At 33.7% G+C, this 16,017-nt stretch overlaps 3 protein-coding genes across 4 annotated transcripts; all 3 read right to left on the bottom strand.

The window, feature by feature from the left end:
• Positions 1-163: 163 nt before the first annotated feature.
• Positions 164-2,266, bottom strand: LOC102582768 (ribosomal protein S14, mitochondrial). Its single transcript, XM_006354860.2, has 2 exons — positions 1,837-2,266; positions 164-475 (listed from the first exon to the last, which is right to left on the bottom strand). The coding sequence occupies exon 1, from the start codon at positions 2,177-2,179 to the stop codon at positions 1,853-1,855; it is 327 nt and encodes a 108-aa protein (XP_006354922.1). The 5' UTR covers positions 2,180-2,266; the 3' UTR covers positions 164-475; positions 1,837-1,852.
• Positions 2,267-2,750: 484 nt separating this feature from the next.
• On the bottom strand, positions 2,751-10,879 carry LOC102596019 (serpin-Z2B-like). Of its 2 annotated transcripts, none has more exons than XM_006354897.2 (2): positions 10,374-10,879; positions 2,751-3,768 (listed from the first exon to the last, which is right to left on the bottom strand). In XM_006354897.2, the coding sequence occupies exons 1-2, from the start codon at positions 10,776-10,778 to the stop codon at positions 2,941-2,943; spliced, it is 1,233 nt and encodes a 410-aa protein (XP_006354959.2). In that variant the 5' UTR covers positions 10,779-10,879; the 3' UTR covers positions 2,751-2,940. The 2 variants fall into 2 exon arrangements, with proteins under 2 accessions (XP_006354959.2, XP_015167570.1); XM_015312084.1 differs by lacking the exon at positions 10,374-10,879 and adding an exon at positions 4,787-5,248.
• Positions 10,880-13,675: 2,796 nt separating this feature from the next.
• LOC102582421 (transcription factor MYB44-like) lies at positions 13,676-14,638 on the bottom strand. Its single transcript, NM_001318562.1, is given in 1 exon segment — positions 13,676-14,638. A coding segment is annotated over 1 exon segment (756 nt). The 5' UTR covers positions 14,575-14,638; the 3' UTR covers positions 13,676-13,818.
• Between the last annotated feature and the right edge of the window lie 1,379 nt (positions 14,639-16,017).

Raw genomic sequence — 16,017 nt, 5'->3', positions numbered from 1 at the left:
GATGGATTACATGTCTCTCTATCCTTATCCACTTAAATATTAGCGGTATTTGAACCTGTAACTTAAATACCAAGCTTTTCTCTGGCAAAGATTCGAATGTCACGTGAACTATCTGGACAGATGCATGCAAATCCCTGATAAGCAGTTCATAGCTAGACATTGAGTACAGACTAATCATTCAGGTCTTCTCATATAATCAAAAGTTGCAAGACAGTGAGAAGTTTTAAATAAGGTTCTATCAAGCAGATTAAGAACATGCAGAAATCTTGAGGCAAAAATGAAGAAAAATATACTGGCATGGCCAAAACCCCGGATGTGGGATGAGCTAGAGATTGTAATATGACAATTTATTTGAAAAAAGCCGAGACAACTCCTGAAATAGAAAACTTTGCCTCACAGTAATCTACTTGGCTCTAGTATATGAGATCCACTAGCAGCGATCTGGTAGGTTCCTAATTCTTGAAAAGAAGAAAACCTGTGGTAACAACACGAACATCATCATGTCATAATATAAAATGATCGATCTTGTTAAGGAAAACAATGTTCAAATAAAGTACGCCTCAGAAGAAGGAACATCATATTTTAAAGGTATTGCAACAAACAAGAACAAGAACATGTAGCAGAGCTGAAAGTGTCAATTGCAAGAGGAGGGCAAAGTAAAAGAAGACAATAGAGAAAGCCAAGGAGGCTTGCAGTTACCACGGTCATAGGCACTCCGCTCGTTAGTAAGTCCCTTTAGAGATAGGGGTGAGCCAGGAACTTATTTATGACTCTTGGTAGCAACACATGACATCTCCCACCTAACCTTAATTTTATTAATTGTATGATTAGTGTCTAATCAATGACAACAAAAACATACCCAATGTAGGCTCCACTTCCACAAAGTGGGGTCTGGGAGGGAGTGTACGCAGATCTTACTCCTACCTCAAAGGTAGAGGTAGCAGTGTCTGATCCCTACGGCAAATAAGCTTCCTTTTTAAAAATAAATAACTAATCCACCATAGGTACTCTTTTAAGCCTGTGTAAGACAGGGAATGAAGGGACTAGCAGGAGGCCGAAAAGCCATATTGCGCTAGCAATTTAGCGCAACAACTCAGTATTTTGTTGATGTGAATAATTCAAACAACCATGCAGTTTCAAACTTCTTTTAAAATTCAAACTCGACCTCATCACAAATATATGAAACCCCTAGATAATTGCAATCTCATTTGACGTCAATAAATAAAATCATCCCTAAGGCTCTAAATGTTCTGTATTCTAAATCTTGGAAACCCAGCCCCACTTCAGTAGATGAGATTAGGATGCTAAGGTTTTCTTCCATTAACATTCAGTGAAGGTGCATAGCAATATAAATCCATGTTCTCATGGTGATAAATATGTAGAAGTAACAGCAAAAGGCTTAATCTTTTTCTGTGAACACTAATTGCCACTAGGCAAGCTCCATTGGTAGTACAGCAAAAGGCTTAATCTGTGTCCTCTTCATTGTATGCATTTCCATTTTTGTATCTATTTCATTTCATTCTGAACATATAATTTCATGTAGATGAAGTAAATACTAAAAAAGTTGCTACAATAGTTCTGATTCACTACCCTTGCCCTATGAAGAAATAAAATATGTCATCCTACTAAAACAGGATTTCAACAAGAAGATTAATTCTCAGTGAAACATTTCAACAAACACCTTTTGCTCAAAGTCAGCGATAACACTGGCTCGACCACACAGAACCCAGATGCAGAATTCAAATTCAAACAAGTTTTTTGCACTAAATTATTCCAGCAAAACACAGGCACAATCAAAGCGAAAAAAAAAATTACAACCCAATCACCAAAATTTACCTGGGTATTGTATTGTCTACCAAGAAGCTTTCTTTACACCCTGCAAAGCACCACGAGCAGCCAAACCACGAAAAACAATACGAGACATTCGAAACTTTTCATAAACTGCACGAGGTCGACCAGTAAAAATGCACCGATTTCTGATTCGCGTAAAGGAACTATTTCTGGGCAACTTGGCAAGCTTGTACTGATGAGCTTCTCGCATTTCAGGAGGAAGTTGAGGATCTTGAACAAAAGCTTTATACAACTTTCGCCTCAATTCATACTTAGCAGACAACAATCTACGTTTGTTATCTTGAATATTTCTCGTGAATTTCTTCCCCAAAGCCACCATTGAATTCATCTTTGCTCTCTCAGTTGATCGATTTGCTGTACAACTCCCAGATTTCAGCTTTTTCCGATCAATGGGTAATACACTATTAGGGCTTCACCTACAGCCCTTTTCGAGCTATAGGCCCAGAAGAAGAAAAAAAAGTAACAGGCCCAATATTAGTTACAAGACCAAAAATGGAATTTCCATATAATATAAAGTTAAACCAACTATTATGCATTTTTTATTTTGAATTTTTTGTATTTTTACAAATACATTTTTATACTTCCATTGGACGATTGTAACAGCCCAATTCACTAATGATGATATCCACTTCGGATCTAGGTCTGCACGCTTTAAAACATGTAATTAGGATTGGAGATTTTCTTACTTAAATATTGAGCATCTCTTTTGTTTTATGTTTTTTTCGAAATGGAATTAGCCTAGGTTGTTACGACTAAGGTTTGCTTGACAATCGCCAGGTGTTGAAAGCATCGATAGGACGATACCAAAGGATTAATTTATATATATATATATTAGACGTTGAACCTTCACGTAGAAGTTACAAGCATTTTTAAATATACATATATCAAGAGCAACTAGCAAGTCAAAGAATTTTGTTATACTTACCTCAAACAAAACAATTCAATGTTACAAGCTAAACATGCTTCAAATTCTAAGTAGAACCTCTGAAAGACTAATAAGGAAAACATAAACTATCAAAGTTCTTAAACAAATAGCAAAAATTTTGAAAAAAATACGAAAACAGGTCCTCTCATTCCTCTTTTTCGTCCTTAAAGATCATCTGAATCACTTGATGAATTAGCATCTGAATTACAATTTGATGGATTTAGTACAGCTCCAGTGAAAAGTACCAATCTTGAAACCTCTTCCCTAACCATGAACAAGAAAGGGTGATCTGCTACAAATCTTGGCCTAGGGGCTTCATACATCGAACATCCCATGTCATCATCGGACACCACAGTAACAACTACTGCCTCAGTACCCTTCTCGTTTACTTCGATAAATGCTTTTTGTATTATCCTGTTGACAAAGAATGGCCCCTCAGGTTTCACAATCTCTGTGAGCTCCATGCACTTGTCATCAAAAGGAAGAGTCAATCCCATTTCCCTCATTGTTCTTATAACTTGTTTCATCGCAGTGTATGTGAATTTAAACTTTGGGATGTAGAATGCATCAAGTGATACAGAACAAAGGTTGAATTTTTGGGTAAAGAATTTTGGATCAGAATTCACTTTTTCCAATAAGCTAGGCAATCCATTCTTTTCATTTGGAAGGAAGATAAACATAGAGAAGTCTTTGTTATCGCCATTTTTTCCAATTTCATATGGAATTTTAGCAACTTGATAGCCTTCAAATGATCCATAGGTGAAATTGTCGCAGCCAGTCATGAAGGGAACTGAAATATTGTCACCATTGAGTAGGTAAAAGTCTCTGTCCATGGTGCGTTCTTCATCAAAATCCCACGTACCTTTAAAATAGAGGGCGTTCGCTAAAAGGACCTTTGTATCATCAGTGATGTACTTTGGCTTTAGAATATCTTTGATAAGGCCTCTTGATGCAGTCTCTGCCCAGATGTTAACATCTTCTGCCACCTCTTCCTGCACAATAATGAATTTATTCGTGTTATTAACCATGCACAAATCGAACCATAGGTTAATATTGAAGTCAATTTATTTATGGAATTTAATAACTTGCAGACAAGGGGAAACCATGGCATATTGATCCGTGAAATTGGTCTGAAAACCATGTGGAGGTAGGTTGCTCAAATTCCAGCAGAAATAAGTTAAAATCTTGAATACGCCTCTGTCTCTAGAGTCACCAATGAAAACAAGGAATAACAAAGGTGACATTTCTAATTCAGTGCTTCAAAAATTTGGTTCACTTGTGTCGAGAACTAATATTCATCACATTTCTTCAAATCTCAGAAATGTTTGACATTATAAGAGGCTAACAGCAAGTTAAAATAAAATAAAATTAATAAGCTACTTCCTGTCATCTTTTTTCTGTAAAGAAATATCTCAAAAGATAAACAAATATAATGACATCAACAACATACCCTCTAATTCCATTAGACTTTGTTTGGATGGTTGTTATGTATTATTTCATAATTAATATATCGTATCAAAGTGTATTTTGTTGTATTGTATTATAAAAATATATTGTTTTAATGAATATAATATTTCAATAGACTGTATTGTTCTTTGTCGTTGAATAATGTTAATTAATCCATAATTTAAATGATACTAAAATATGGGTAGAGCTACTATAGAAAGGTAAGGTAAAAAGATAAAATAGAACTCTTAAATAATAAATCAAGATAAAATGAAAAGTAAATATTAAGATATGAGACAATAAAATTTAAGTAACAATCAAAACAAACATTAAAGTTAAACTAATAATAAAATATAATACAATGGGTGACAACCATGGTGTTAGTGGGTTCTAAAAAAGAGTAAAGTATCCGTAGACCTTATATTTTATCAAGACTCTCCAATAGTAATATGGTATGAGAGGAAATAAAACAATAAAGAAAATACGATAACTAATAAGGCAAGCAATACAGAGCATTCAGAAAAACGGAACAGTAACAACAACGAAATTAAACAGAGCACTTACCCTGAGTTGAAAATCAACAATTTTAGGCTCAATTTTATAGAGAGTAATGGCTAAATGCTTGAAAGAGTCTCTGATTTCATGAGTATATGCTACCCACATTCCATTTAGAAAACTCAAATCAGGGCCACCATTACTATTGCTCTCAATAACATTAGCCATATTTAAGAACTTGGAATTTAAATCGTCAATGTCACCAACACCGAGAAATCGAAGCATCTGATCCAATGTATCTCCCCTTGCTCCGACGGCCGTCATGTTCAGTGCAGCGTGGAAAGATAATGGAGAGAGTAGTATGTTAGTATTCGAATTTTTGGTTTTTTGAATCTCTTTTTGAATAATTCGACTTGTAACTTGTGGGCAATAATCAATTTTCTCTTCTTTTCGTTTCGCCATGGATGGATTTGTTGATCGGTAGGAAGAAAGTTGAAAGTTATAATGTAAACCCTAGTTCCTGCTGATTTCCCTATAAATAGATAAAAAATCGCTACTAGTTATTATGATAAAAAATCGCTGGTTAATTTATGGACTTTAACTTGTATTTTTTACACCGGCACATACTTTTAAGAAGAGCTGTCAAAAAGGGCTGGCTCAAGCCTCGTGGGCCAAGGAATTTGAAGGGCTAGGGCGGGATGACCCTTCATTTGGTAGGGCTTGAAAATGTTCAATCCAACCCAACCCTAGAAGGGACGAGGGCTGGGGCGGGCTAGCCCTTATTTTTTTTTCTTTTTAAACTTGTAACTTTATAACATCAAAAAAATGAGAAGATTCAAATAAAAAATGGCAAACAATGGTGTTATTTCAATAACACTAGAAAAAATTTAGTGTAATTAACATGTATCTCGCATACCAGTTATGCGAGTGAGATAAGAGAGTGACAAGCAAGATGGGAGGGAGGCGAGGGCGCGAGATTTGTATATATATCCTAGATACATGCGAATCTACTTTGATAGAGTGTATCTAGAACAATTAACCTAATTTTGAGTTCATATATTTCGAGATACATGTATCTGGGTACGAAGATTCATAATATTACAACATAGCGTATATTTAAATTATTAAATTATATACTAGTGAGATTATTGTAAATTACTCTTGAATAAAAAGTTTTGGCCCATGAGCCGACCTAGGCCAAGCCTGATCAAGCCTCAAGGGCCAAGGGCTTATATGGGCCGGGCTTATAAGTCTTAGTTTTAAGGGCAAATTACAGAAATCACATACTTTTAAGGTAAAATTACAATTTATCCCTTAAAAGTTTATAATTATAGAAATCCATCATTTTCGCGCATCAGATTAGTGTATCAGCGCTTATATTATTGTATCGCGCACATCAGATTAATGTATCATCGTCTTATATTATTGTATCTCGCGCATGTATCAACACTTATATAGCTATGATACATTAATCTGACGTGTGAGATATAATAATATAAGCGTTGATACATTAATCTGATGCGCGAGATACAATAATATAAGCGCTGATACATTAAACTGATGCGCGAAAATGAGGGATTTTGAAGATTTATAAAACTTATAGGGAATAATGGTAATAAGTAAACTAAAAGGTGGATTTCTATAATTTTTCCTAGTTTTAAATGAGCTTAAAAAATTATGGAAAAGTTGATGCCCATTTACTTTGATTGGCAGCGGAAGCTCTTACAAAAATAGCTGCTCAATTGGGGAAAAAAGATTTAAGATTTTAAGGTAAATCCTTGTGATGGGAACTGAAATTGGACCACACCCGAAACGAAAGATATGCCTTGTTATTATAGTAATATCCTAGAAGCAACTGCCCTTTCCTTGGTAATCTTTCTCATGTATAAAACATGTTAATCTCCAATATATCTCCCTCCCTCTCTCGAATGGATGTGTTTTGTTCTAAGTTGCGCCGACTCTTCACTTTCGATGCCGCACTTGTGTCGGATTCCCACCCCTTGACATTTTTGAAAAGTCCAAGCAGCATAGCATAGATTTTGTTAAGTAGTTGATGAAGTTGTGAAAATTGATGTGTTAATGTAGTTATGCCTCTGTCTACTTTAAAGCTTTTTCAGTTTAGACCTCTTAGGGTATAGACTTAGTAGGATGTGGTTGGTATGAAGGTAAACATTTTCTAAAATATGCGTGGTTGGTACGAAGGTAAACATTTTATAATATATGCTTTTCAATTTCCTTCTGTTTGGTTGATTAATTTTTTTGGAAAATACTTTTTCTGAAATATTTAATAAACTCGGCAATACCGTAGCTCTCCTCCCACCTCTAAGATCAATTTTTTACCAAAAAAGAAAGGAATCGTTGAATAACGAAAAATCTATTTTATAGAGAGAAGTTGTTGAACAAGCCAAAATTATGTTCGACCCAAAATCAGAAACTGGGTTCACATGACATGCAGTACCAAAACAAATCTTAATAATCAATAGGAACACATACAGACGCGCTAAACCGCAAAAAGGAGGAACTATGAATTCCTAAATCGGGGGAGGAGAGAACATCAACTACATAAAGAGAACCAAATCAAAACCTAAAATCGAAAAGCAAAGCATTTATGGAAGCGAGGGCAAAGAACACCTTGTTTCGTTCAGTAAAAATATTATTATAGTTAAACAATGCAAGAAAAGAATTTTTTGTACGTGAAATCGATGTGCTGAGCCTCTTGATTTTAATTAAAAAAAGACAAGTTTGACGGCGGACCAAAAGTGATGAAACCGCCAACAAACTTATCTCTTTTATATTATTATTAAAATTGAGACCTCGATTTCACGTGTAATAGTACAAAAATTTCTTTTCTTGCAATGTCATGTCAATAATAAATTGATATAGTCCGACAAGCAAAGATAGGTTCTTAGTTTAGTTGCAATAATATTTCTATTGAACATAATAAGATGTTCTCTTCTCACCTTCTTTCACATGGATCTATTATTTATTCTAAATGTATAAAAAACGATGGAACAATCCATACATAAAATTTTGGACAAAATCAATGTTAACAAATAGGCAAAAAATTTGGAGAGGAATAAAAGTGCATCAATATTGCAAACATAAGGGACTATTATTGCACCATGTGAAAATTCAAGGATGAATTTGAGTCTTATTCCAAAGATAAGGGAGACAATTTTATGCTTTTTTTTATAGATGATATTTGAACAAAAAATAGAAAGATTTTTTGAGATTGATAATTAAAAGAAAAACTACACATATTTTATCGCTATAAAAACAGTTGGTTTGGTCAAGATTCGCCAAATAATTTATTTTAAAGAAAACAAGTTTCAAAATACCTTAAGTCGATTATTCAAGTTAATGGGAGATCGATGATGAAGTTTCATATCATATTTGAGCGGGTATATTAAATGGAGCTCGCATTTGGTGTTTTGTGTGACAAAAATATGATGAACTAAGATTTAAAGGTAAGGTTTACAAGATGGTTGTTAGACTAGCTATGTTGTGTGGGATAAAGTATTGGTCGATTAAAATACTTGCACGTTTGAAAGATGAAAGTAGCCGGAATAGACATGTTGAAAATGGGTGTGTGAAAAATAGTAGTGATAGTATTAGGAATGAAGCTATTCAGAACAAGGTAGAAGTGACATTTATGGTGAACAAGACGAGGGAATGCGAGACTGAGATGATTTAGATATTTCAAGAGTAGATGCACAAATACTCACATCACTAACAGGTAGGTAGAGGTAAGGTCAAAATATGAATCATGTTTTTGCCTTTAACCAAAATATGTAAAGTGGCAACTAGTAGGAACATTCCCTCCAACACACTTATGATTCATTGAAACAACAGAAGAAGTTAAACATGCTTCAAATTTCAAGTTGGACCTCTGAAAGACTAATAATTAGGAAAACATAAACCATCAAAGTTTTTAAACAATAAGCTAATTTTTTGAAAAAAATACGAAAACAAGTCCTCCCATGTCTGTTTATTTTCCTTAATTATCATCAGAATCACTTGATGAAATAGCATCTGAATGATCATTTGATGGATTTAGTACAGCACCAGTGAAAAGCACCAATCTTGAAACCTCTTCCCTAACCATGAACAAGAAAGGGTGATCTGCTACAAATCTTGGCCTAGGGGCTTCATACATCGAACATCCCATGTCATCATCGGACAACACAGTAACAGCTGCTGCCTCAGTACCCTTCTCGTTTACTTCGATAAATGCTTTTTGTATTATGCCATTGACAAAGAATGGCCCATCCGGTTTCACGATCTCTGTGATCTCCCTGCATTCATTACTGAAAGGCAGAGTCAATCCCATTTCCCTCATTGTTCTGACAACTTGTTTCATCGCAGTGTATGTGAATTTGAACTTTGGGATGTAGAATGCATCAAGTGATGCAGACCAAAGGTTGAATTTTTGGGTAAAGAATTTTGGATCAGAATTCACTTTTTCCAATAAGCTAGGCAATCCATTTTTTTCATTTGGAAGGAAGATAGACATCGAGAACTCTTTGTTATCGCCATTTTTTCCAATTTCATATGGAATTTTAGCAACTTGATAGCCTTCAAATGATCCATAGGTGAATTTGTCGCAGCCAGTCATGAAGGGAACTGAAATCTTGTCACCATTGAGTAGGTAAAAGTCTTTGTCTATGGTGCGTTCTTCATCAAAATTCCACGTACCTTTAAAGTAGAGGGCATTCGCTAAAAGGACCTTTGTTGTATCTCTGATGTTGTTGGGCTTTAGAATATCTTTTATAAGTCCTTTCGATGCAGACTCTGCCCAGGTATTAACATCTTTTACCACCGCTTGCTGCAGAATAATACAAAACTCAATTATTTATGGAGTTCTGCATTGTACTAGAAATAACTTGCAGTAAGGTAATACCATGTGTTAAAAGTACACCAATCTTCTCCATTGAATAAACTTTGGTAGGCAAAGACACCAGATAATAGTGGCGGAAGAACACAAGTACATGAGGAACACCCGAGGTGCACAATCATAAAAAGGTGGTAGTTTAGGCTCTGTCTTCCACTGAAAACGGACTACTAGTTCCAATTAAAGAAGGATGATTCAACTGGCTCTCACTATTAATTTGTTTAAATAATGTGAGACTAAAGAAGCAATAGATTTCACAAGGTCTACGGAGACATGATCGAGTTCCAAGAATAACGAATACATCATTGGTGATTCAATGAAATTTATAGATTCAAATCCTGAATTCGCCTTGGTATCCAGAGTCACCAACGAGAACCAGGAAAAACAAAAGTGACATTTGTTATTAGTACTTTTAAAATTTGGTTAACTTGTTTCAAGAACTATTTTTCAACTAAACACCAATAAAAATAAATATTTCACAATTCTTCAAATCTTTTAAGCAAAGTGGATATTGAGTACTTGAATTTAGTTTATATCCCATAACGACCACAACAATATATTCAGTATAATTTCATAAGTAAGTTCCATCCAGTAAGAGTAAAATGTACACCAAACTTATTTCTACCTCTATGACTCAAGTGCATCAAAGATAGATATGAGAAAGTAAATACAACAATGAAGAATATGTGAACTAATAAAGCATACAATATTACAATATTAAGAAAAAAGAATAGTAACAACAACGAAATTAAACAGAGCGTGTACCTTGAGTTTAAAATCAACAATTTTAGGCTCAATTTTATAGAGAGTAGTGGCTAAATGTTTGAAAGAATCTCTGATTTCATGCGTATGAGCGACCCACATTCCATTTAGAAAACTCAAATCAGGGCCACCATTACTATTACTCTCAATAACAGTAGTCATATTTAAAAACTTGGAATTCAAATCGTTAATGTCACCAACACCGAGAAATCGAAGCATCTGATCCAATGTATCGCCCCTTGCTCCGACGGCCGTCATGTTCAGTACGGCGTGGAAAGATAATGGAGAGAGCAGTATGTTAGTATTCGAATTTTTGTTTTTTTTAAGCTCTTTTTGAATCTCTTTTAGAATAATTCGACTTGTGACTTGTGGGCAATAATCAATTTTCTCTTCTTTTCGTTTCGCCATGGATTTGTTGATCGGTAGGGAAGAAAGTTGAAAGGTATAATGTAAACCCTAATTCCTGCTGATTTCCCTATAAATAACAGTTATTATTATGAACAAAATCCGCTGGTTAATTTTGTTGCTATAAATTCTAATCTCTTACGAATTTTTAGGACGTAAATCACGTACAACAAAATACGTCCATTTTAGATGATATTTGAATGGGCAAGGTATTGGAAGAAAGCAGCATAAATGAGAATGTTGGAATGAATGTGTGAGCAGAGGTGGAGGTAAAAGATCGGATACGGATTCAGTCGAACCTAGTAATTTTTGTTCAAATAATAAATTTATATTAAGAAGTTTCCTAAAAAGGTACAAATATACGTTTAGAATCCATTTATTTAATCGTCATTATAAAATTCAGAACTCATAAGATTAAAATTTTGGTTTCGCTTCTGTGTGTAAGAAACGAGTAGTGATAATTGTAAGAAACGAGTAGTGATAGTATTAGGAACGAAGATATTCTAGAAAAAATAGAAGAGACATTTATGGTGAACAAGATGAGGGAAACGAGACTGAGATGATTTAGACATTTAAAGAGGAGATGCACAAATACTCACATCACTTAGAGGTTAACTATGATGAGTCTAAAGAGTGGTAGAGGTAAATCAAAGAAATATTTGAAAAAATGTGATTTGCCTTTCAAATTATCAAAGAAATAACCTTACATAGGAGAATTTGAATTTCAAAAAAATTAGAACTGTAACAGAAATTAATTGTATGTGGAATTAGTTATAGGAGTATTAGTATTAGATACTTCTTGGACGTGGCTATACAAGATATCATTCAAAATATTTATTTATTTATTTATTTATGATTTTAAAAGTAATGAATTTATAATTATATCTTTGAATGCGTGATTTTCATTATTTTTCTAGAGAAAAAGACAGACAATTTTATTCTTTTGCTACTTTATCTATGGGTTAGTTATTTGCTGTTGTAAAGCTACCAAAAAAAAAACGCGTTCACATGAACAACAGACTCTAGCACGTTCAAAATATGGATCATGTTTTTTGCCTTTAACCAAAATATGTAAAGTAGCAACTAGTAGGAACATTCCCTCTAACACACTTTGTTTCCAAACTAAAAAGACAAAACATGAAAATATTTTGTATATTCCTATCTTTTTCTTTGTCCAACTTTTCCTCGTGTAATTATATTGAATGGGTTTTATTATAACTATAGTAATTTATATGATTTGATGTAAATGTCATGTACAAATAATTTTTTATTAATTTAAAGCCTTGCGAGAAATATAGTTGACCATATAGGTAGGAGAAATCCATTGAATTCCTTTTATTTTAAATTGTATTGCAACAAATAAGATTTTTTTTTTTATCGTTGTAGTGTATCATCAGTTTTACCTACAAAGGAAGAAACTCAAAGTGAAACAGCAACACGTCTTGTGAAAGACAATGATAGTTAACCTTCTATCATTTCCTACTACTTTGTGGAGTTAGTCAGAGGCCCCAACTTATTTTTTAGAATTAAAATTCGATGTAACTTAACAACTAATGAAATAAAGATTATTGACAACTAGATGTACATTCGATATAAGAGGGGATGTTCTACCAAAAATGGAAGCTTAGAAGTTTGACTTTATTGAATTTTAGAGATTTATAACTTGTATAATCACCCAATTAGTAATTGGATAATAAGTGGTGGATATAAATTTGCCTGTTCAATTTTAAACACTTAATTTGAACTTAGAAACTCACATTGTCCAAATCTTAAATATGTCACTAACAATAATACAACATGATGCAGATAAAACAAATTACTATTTAAGACAATTATTGATGACTTAATTCATATGTTATATGATAGAAATATTGGGTTTTAAAAGGTGTGAATGAAAAATGAAGAGTTGCGACTTTTATGAAGAGTTGTGACTTTTATGAAAAGTTGTGACTTTTATGAAAGATTGTGATCTTTCCGAAAGATTGTGACTTTTCCAAAGGTTTGTGACTTTTCCGGTAAGGCACAATAAGAACTTTTTCATACTACCCTTTGTTTTCTATAAATTGAGAGATTTCCTCTTATTTTAGAAGAACGAATTTTTCTGGACTTCTTCTACTACTAATAAATCTAGTATTCTAAGTGTATTTTACTGTCGTTGAGTGGTTCGCTGACACCGTGATTTTAGGTACCGATACACCGGTGAGTAAGATCGTTCTATCCTGAGAGGATATATTCCAATAACCTCAGGTACTTGAGGGGAATAATTTCCTTACGAGGACACTGTGTATTCAGTGGGCTCGATTTTCTTTCTTTGAGAAAAAATATTCTTATATTGTTTCTAATCTGTTTCTGATTCTATTTTCTCTACTAGTTTTAATTTCTAATTTGAAAATACTCTTTAAACTTTGTTATTCTTACCAAGTTCTTCAAAGTTTTGTTCTAAGTATTTTAGAAATACAAAATGAACGACAAGAAATTCAACAACCAAATGCCTCATCATTTCCCCTAATTTATTTTGGACTAATGCTGGCAAGCATTTCAAAGGACGATTCAACGTAATTAGTAAAGTACATGTCATATGTCTCGAAGATTACAAATTCAAGTAATAGAAACAATTTTGTTACATAAGTACAGACTAAGGCTATGTATTGATTCTTTTGTGATTCATCAGAAAAATTTAGTGTATCGAATTGTTTATTTTTACTGAATGTTGCTATTCAATAATAAATTAGTTAGGTCCCAAATTTTTTTAATAAATTGAATAGAAATTATTCTCTCTTACACATCCAAACACATATTATTGGGAATTTGGTCGTTTGGTACCCCTTATAAAGACAAACATATTAGGCAAGCAAATAAAATAGTTCTTAAAAACAATTAAGAAGGATGGAATTCAAGACTAAGCTTCCAAAACATATTTAACATGTAATTAATCAATTTATAAGCATACTTATCAACAATCAAAAGTGATTATCAAAGCTTAAAAAGCCCAACTTTAAAATTGACAAATTAATATAATAAACATTTTTTTTCTTTTTGTTTTTTAATTAGGAAACCCCGTAGAAGCAACATATTCTCTCACTTCTCTAGCAATAACACCTCTCATCACATCCCAAAATCCCTCCGGAAAACTCTCCGTTTTCTTCTCCGGCAACTCATCTCCGCCCATTCCCGGCGGCGCAAGTGACAAAGTCGTCATCGGATCATCAAATTCACCGCTACAATTATTCGTAACAGCGTAATTATTATTATTATTCCCTTTTGGACTCTCATCAACATTTAAATACTCCATACACGACCCGAATCCAGATCCGGATCCGGATCCTGACCCATTAATTTTCACATCAGAAAACACAATCGGGTTCTGATTTTGCTGCTGAATTAATTGCTGATAACGCCTCTTTAATGTCGAATTCCAGTGATTTTTAACCGCATTATCAGTCCGACCCGGAAGTAATCGGGCAATGGTGGCCCATCGGTTCCCATATTTAGCATGAGCAGCTAAAATAGCTTCATCCTCCGCCGGAGAAAATGGCCGGTGTTCAACATTAGGACTTAACTGATTACACCACCGGAGCCGGCAGGATTTGCCGGACCTACCTTTTATGTATTTACTAATCAAAGACCAATTCCGAGCTCCGTAACGCTCAACAAGTTTCGTTAAAATCTTATCTTCTTCAGCGCTCCATGGCCCCTTTATTCTTTCAGATTTATTCGGATTTTTACCCGAAAGCGAAGATTCTGATGAAGATGATTCGGAAGAAGAAGATGAAGTTGAACATCTGTTAAAAAAATCCATTTCAGGAAAATAATCACGAATAGATTATTGTATTTGAAAATGGAGATTGAAGATGAATAATGATGTTTAGTTTAGTGAGTTAAGTGGGGTTAAGTGATGTAAAGGGTGTATATATAGAGATTTATGTGAGGCAGAAATGCATGAACATAAGGGAATGCCTTTATTTTTTAGCCATTTTAGGTAGAATTAGAGGCTTTTTGGACTGTGGTGAAGGGGGTGGTTCTTGGAAGGTGCCTTGTGTAAAGTTGGTAGGGGTTATATAACTTGTATAAAACTAAAAAGGGTGCCTACATCTGCAAACCAGCTGTTTTCTCTTTTTCTTATTTGGTGTTTGTGCTTATCTCATATTTTTGGTAAATATATCATAAATTACCGTTGAATAATAAAATAAAGGGAAAAAGGACAAATATATCCTCGATAAATGATATATAAATATCATCCCTCATACTTATAGAACATTGGTACTTCTACCGTCAAAAAACCAAAGCATATATGCCCTTCACTCTAACGGAGTACTAAATAGAGACATGTGGCACAATCTTATCCATCGATTCGATGTCGGATCGGTGGATAAGATTATGACACGTGTATGTCAATTAGTATAAAGGGTATATATGCTCTAGTTTTTGGACGACAGGGGCATCGATGTCCCAAAAATATGACAGAGGGTATCTGCATACCATTTAAGATAGTTCGGAAATATATTTGTCCTTTTTCCTTAAAATAAATATTTAGGTTATTTGTAGAGTATCACTTTTTTTTTAAGGAGATTTATGTTTACAATGATTCCAATTTAACAATATAACTCTTGTCCCTTTCAACAACATCGTATAGTTCAAACCATTCTAAATTACAATGAAAGATTCTAAAGCTTCACCGAAACAACACTTTTAGTCCGTATAATTTTCTTTTTTATATATAATAAGAAATTCGAAGACTTGAAATCACTTTTTTTTAATATCAACTCATTCTTTCACTATACCAATTTCACTACTAATATTTTTCCATCTCATCCTTTTCTATATCTATTCAAAGAAAGAAGCACCATTGTATGGACTAAATATCAGTGTGGAAATTAGTGATGAATAGATTAAATATCATAATAGTGAGACAGTAATATTGTAAAACATAAAGTCGAATGGTCATTAAGGGTGATTATGACATTAAGAGGACGTTTTGTTGAGAATAAGTTATCTTGAGATTAATTATATTCCCGGATAAGTTATTTCACCATGTATATAAGATAACTTATTTCGTTACTAAGGCATAAATGGTGGATAAATAATCTCAAAACTGTTATCTCCTGTATTCAGGTTAGTCAAAAATACAGAAACAGAAAAAAGATGAAATAGACAGAATGAGTTTTAATCCGAGTCCACAGAAACCACTGTGTTTCCTTAAGAAATTTAATCCCCTCACTGTACCCGAGGTTGCAGATTAATT

Source organism: Solanum tuberosum, unplaced genomic scaffold (genome assembly GCF_000226075.1).
Source record: "Solanum tuberosum cultivar DM 1-3 516 R44 unplaced genomic scaffold, SolTub_3.0 scf00184, whole genome shotgun sequence".
Classification (NCBI taxonomy): Eukaryota; Viridiplantae; Streptophyta; class Magnoliopsida; order Solanales; family Solanaceae; genus Solanum; species Solanum tuberosum.
The sequence above is the reverse complement of the archived record's forward strand: the minus strand, read 5'-3'. Positions and strand labels throughout refer to the sequence as shown.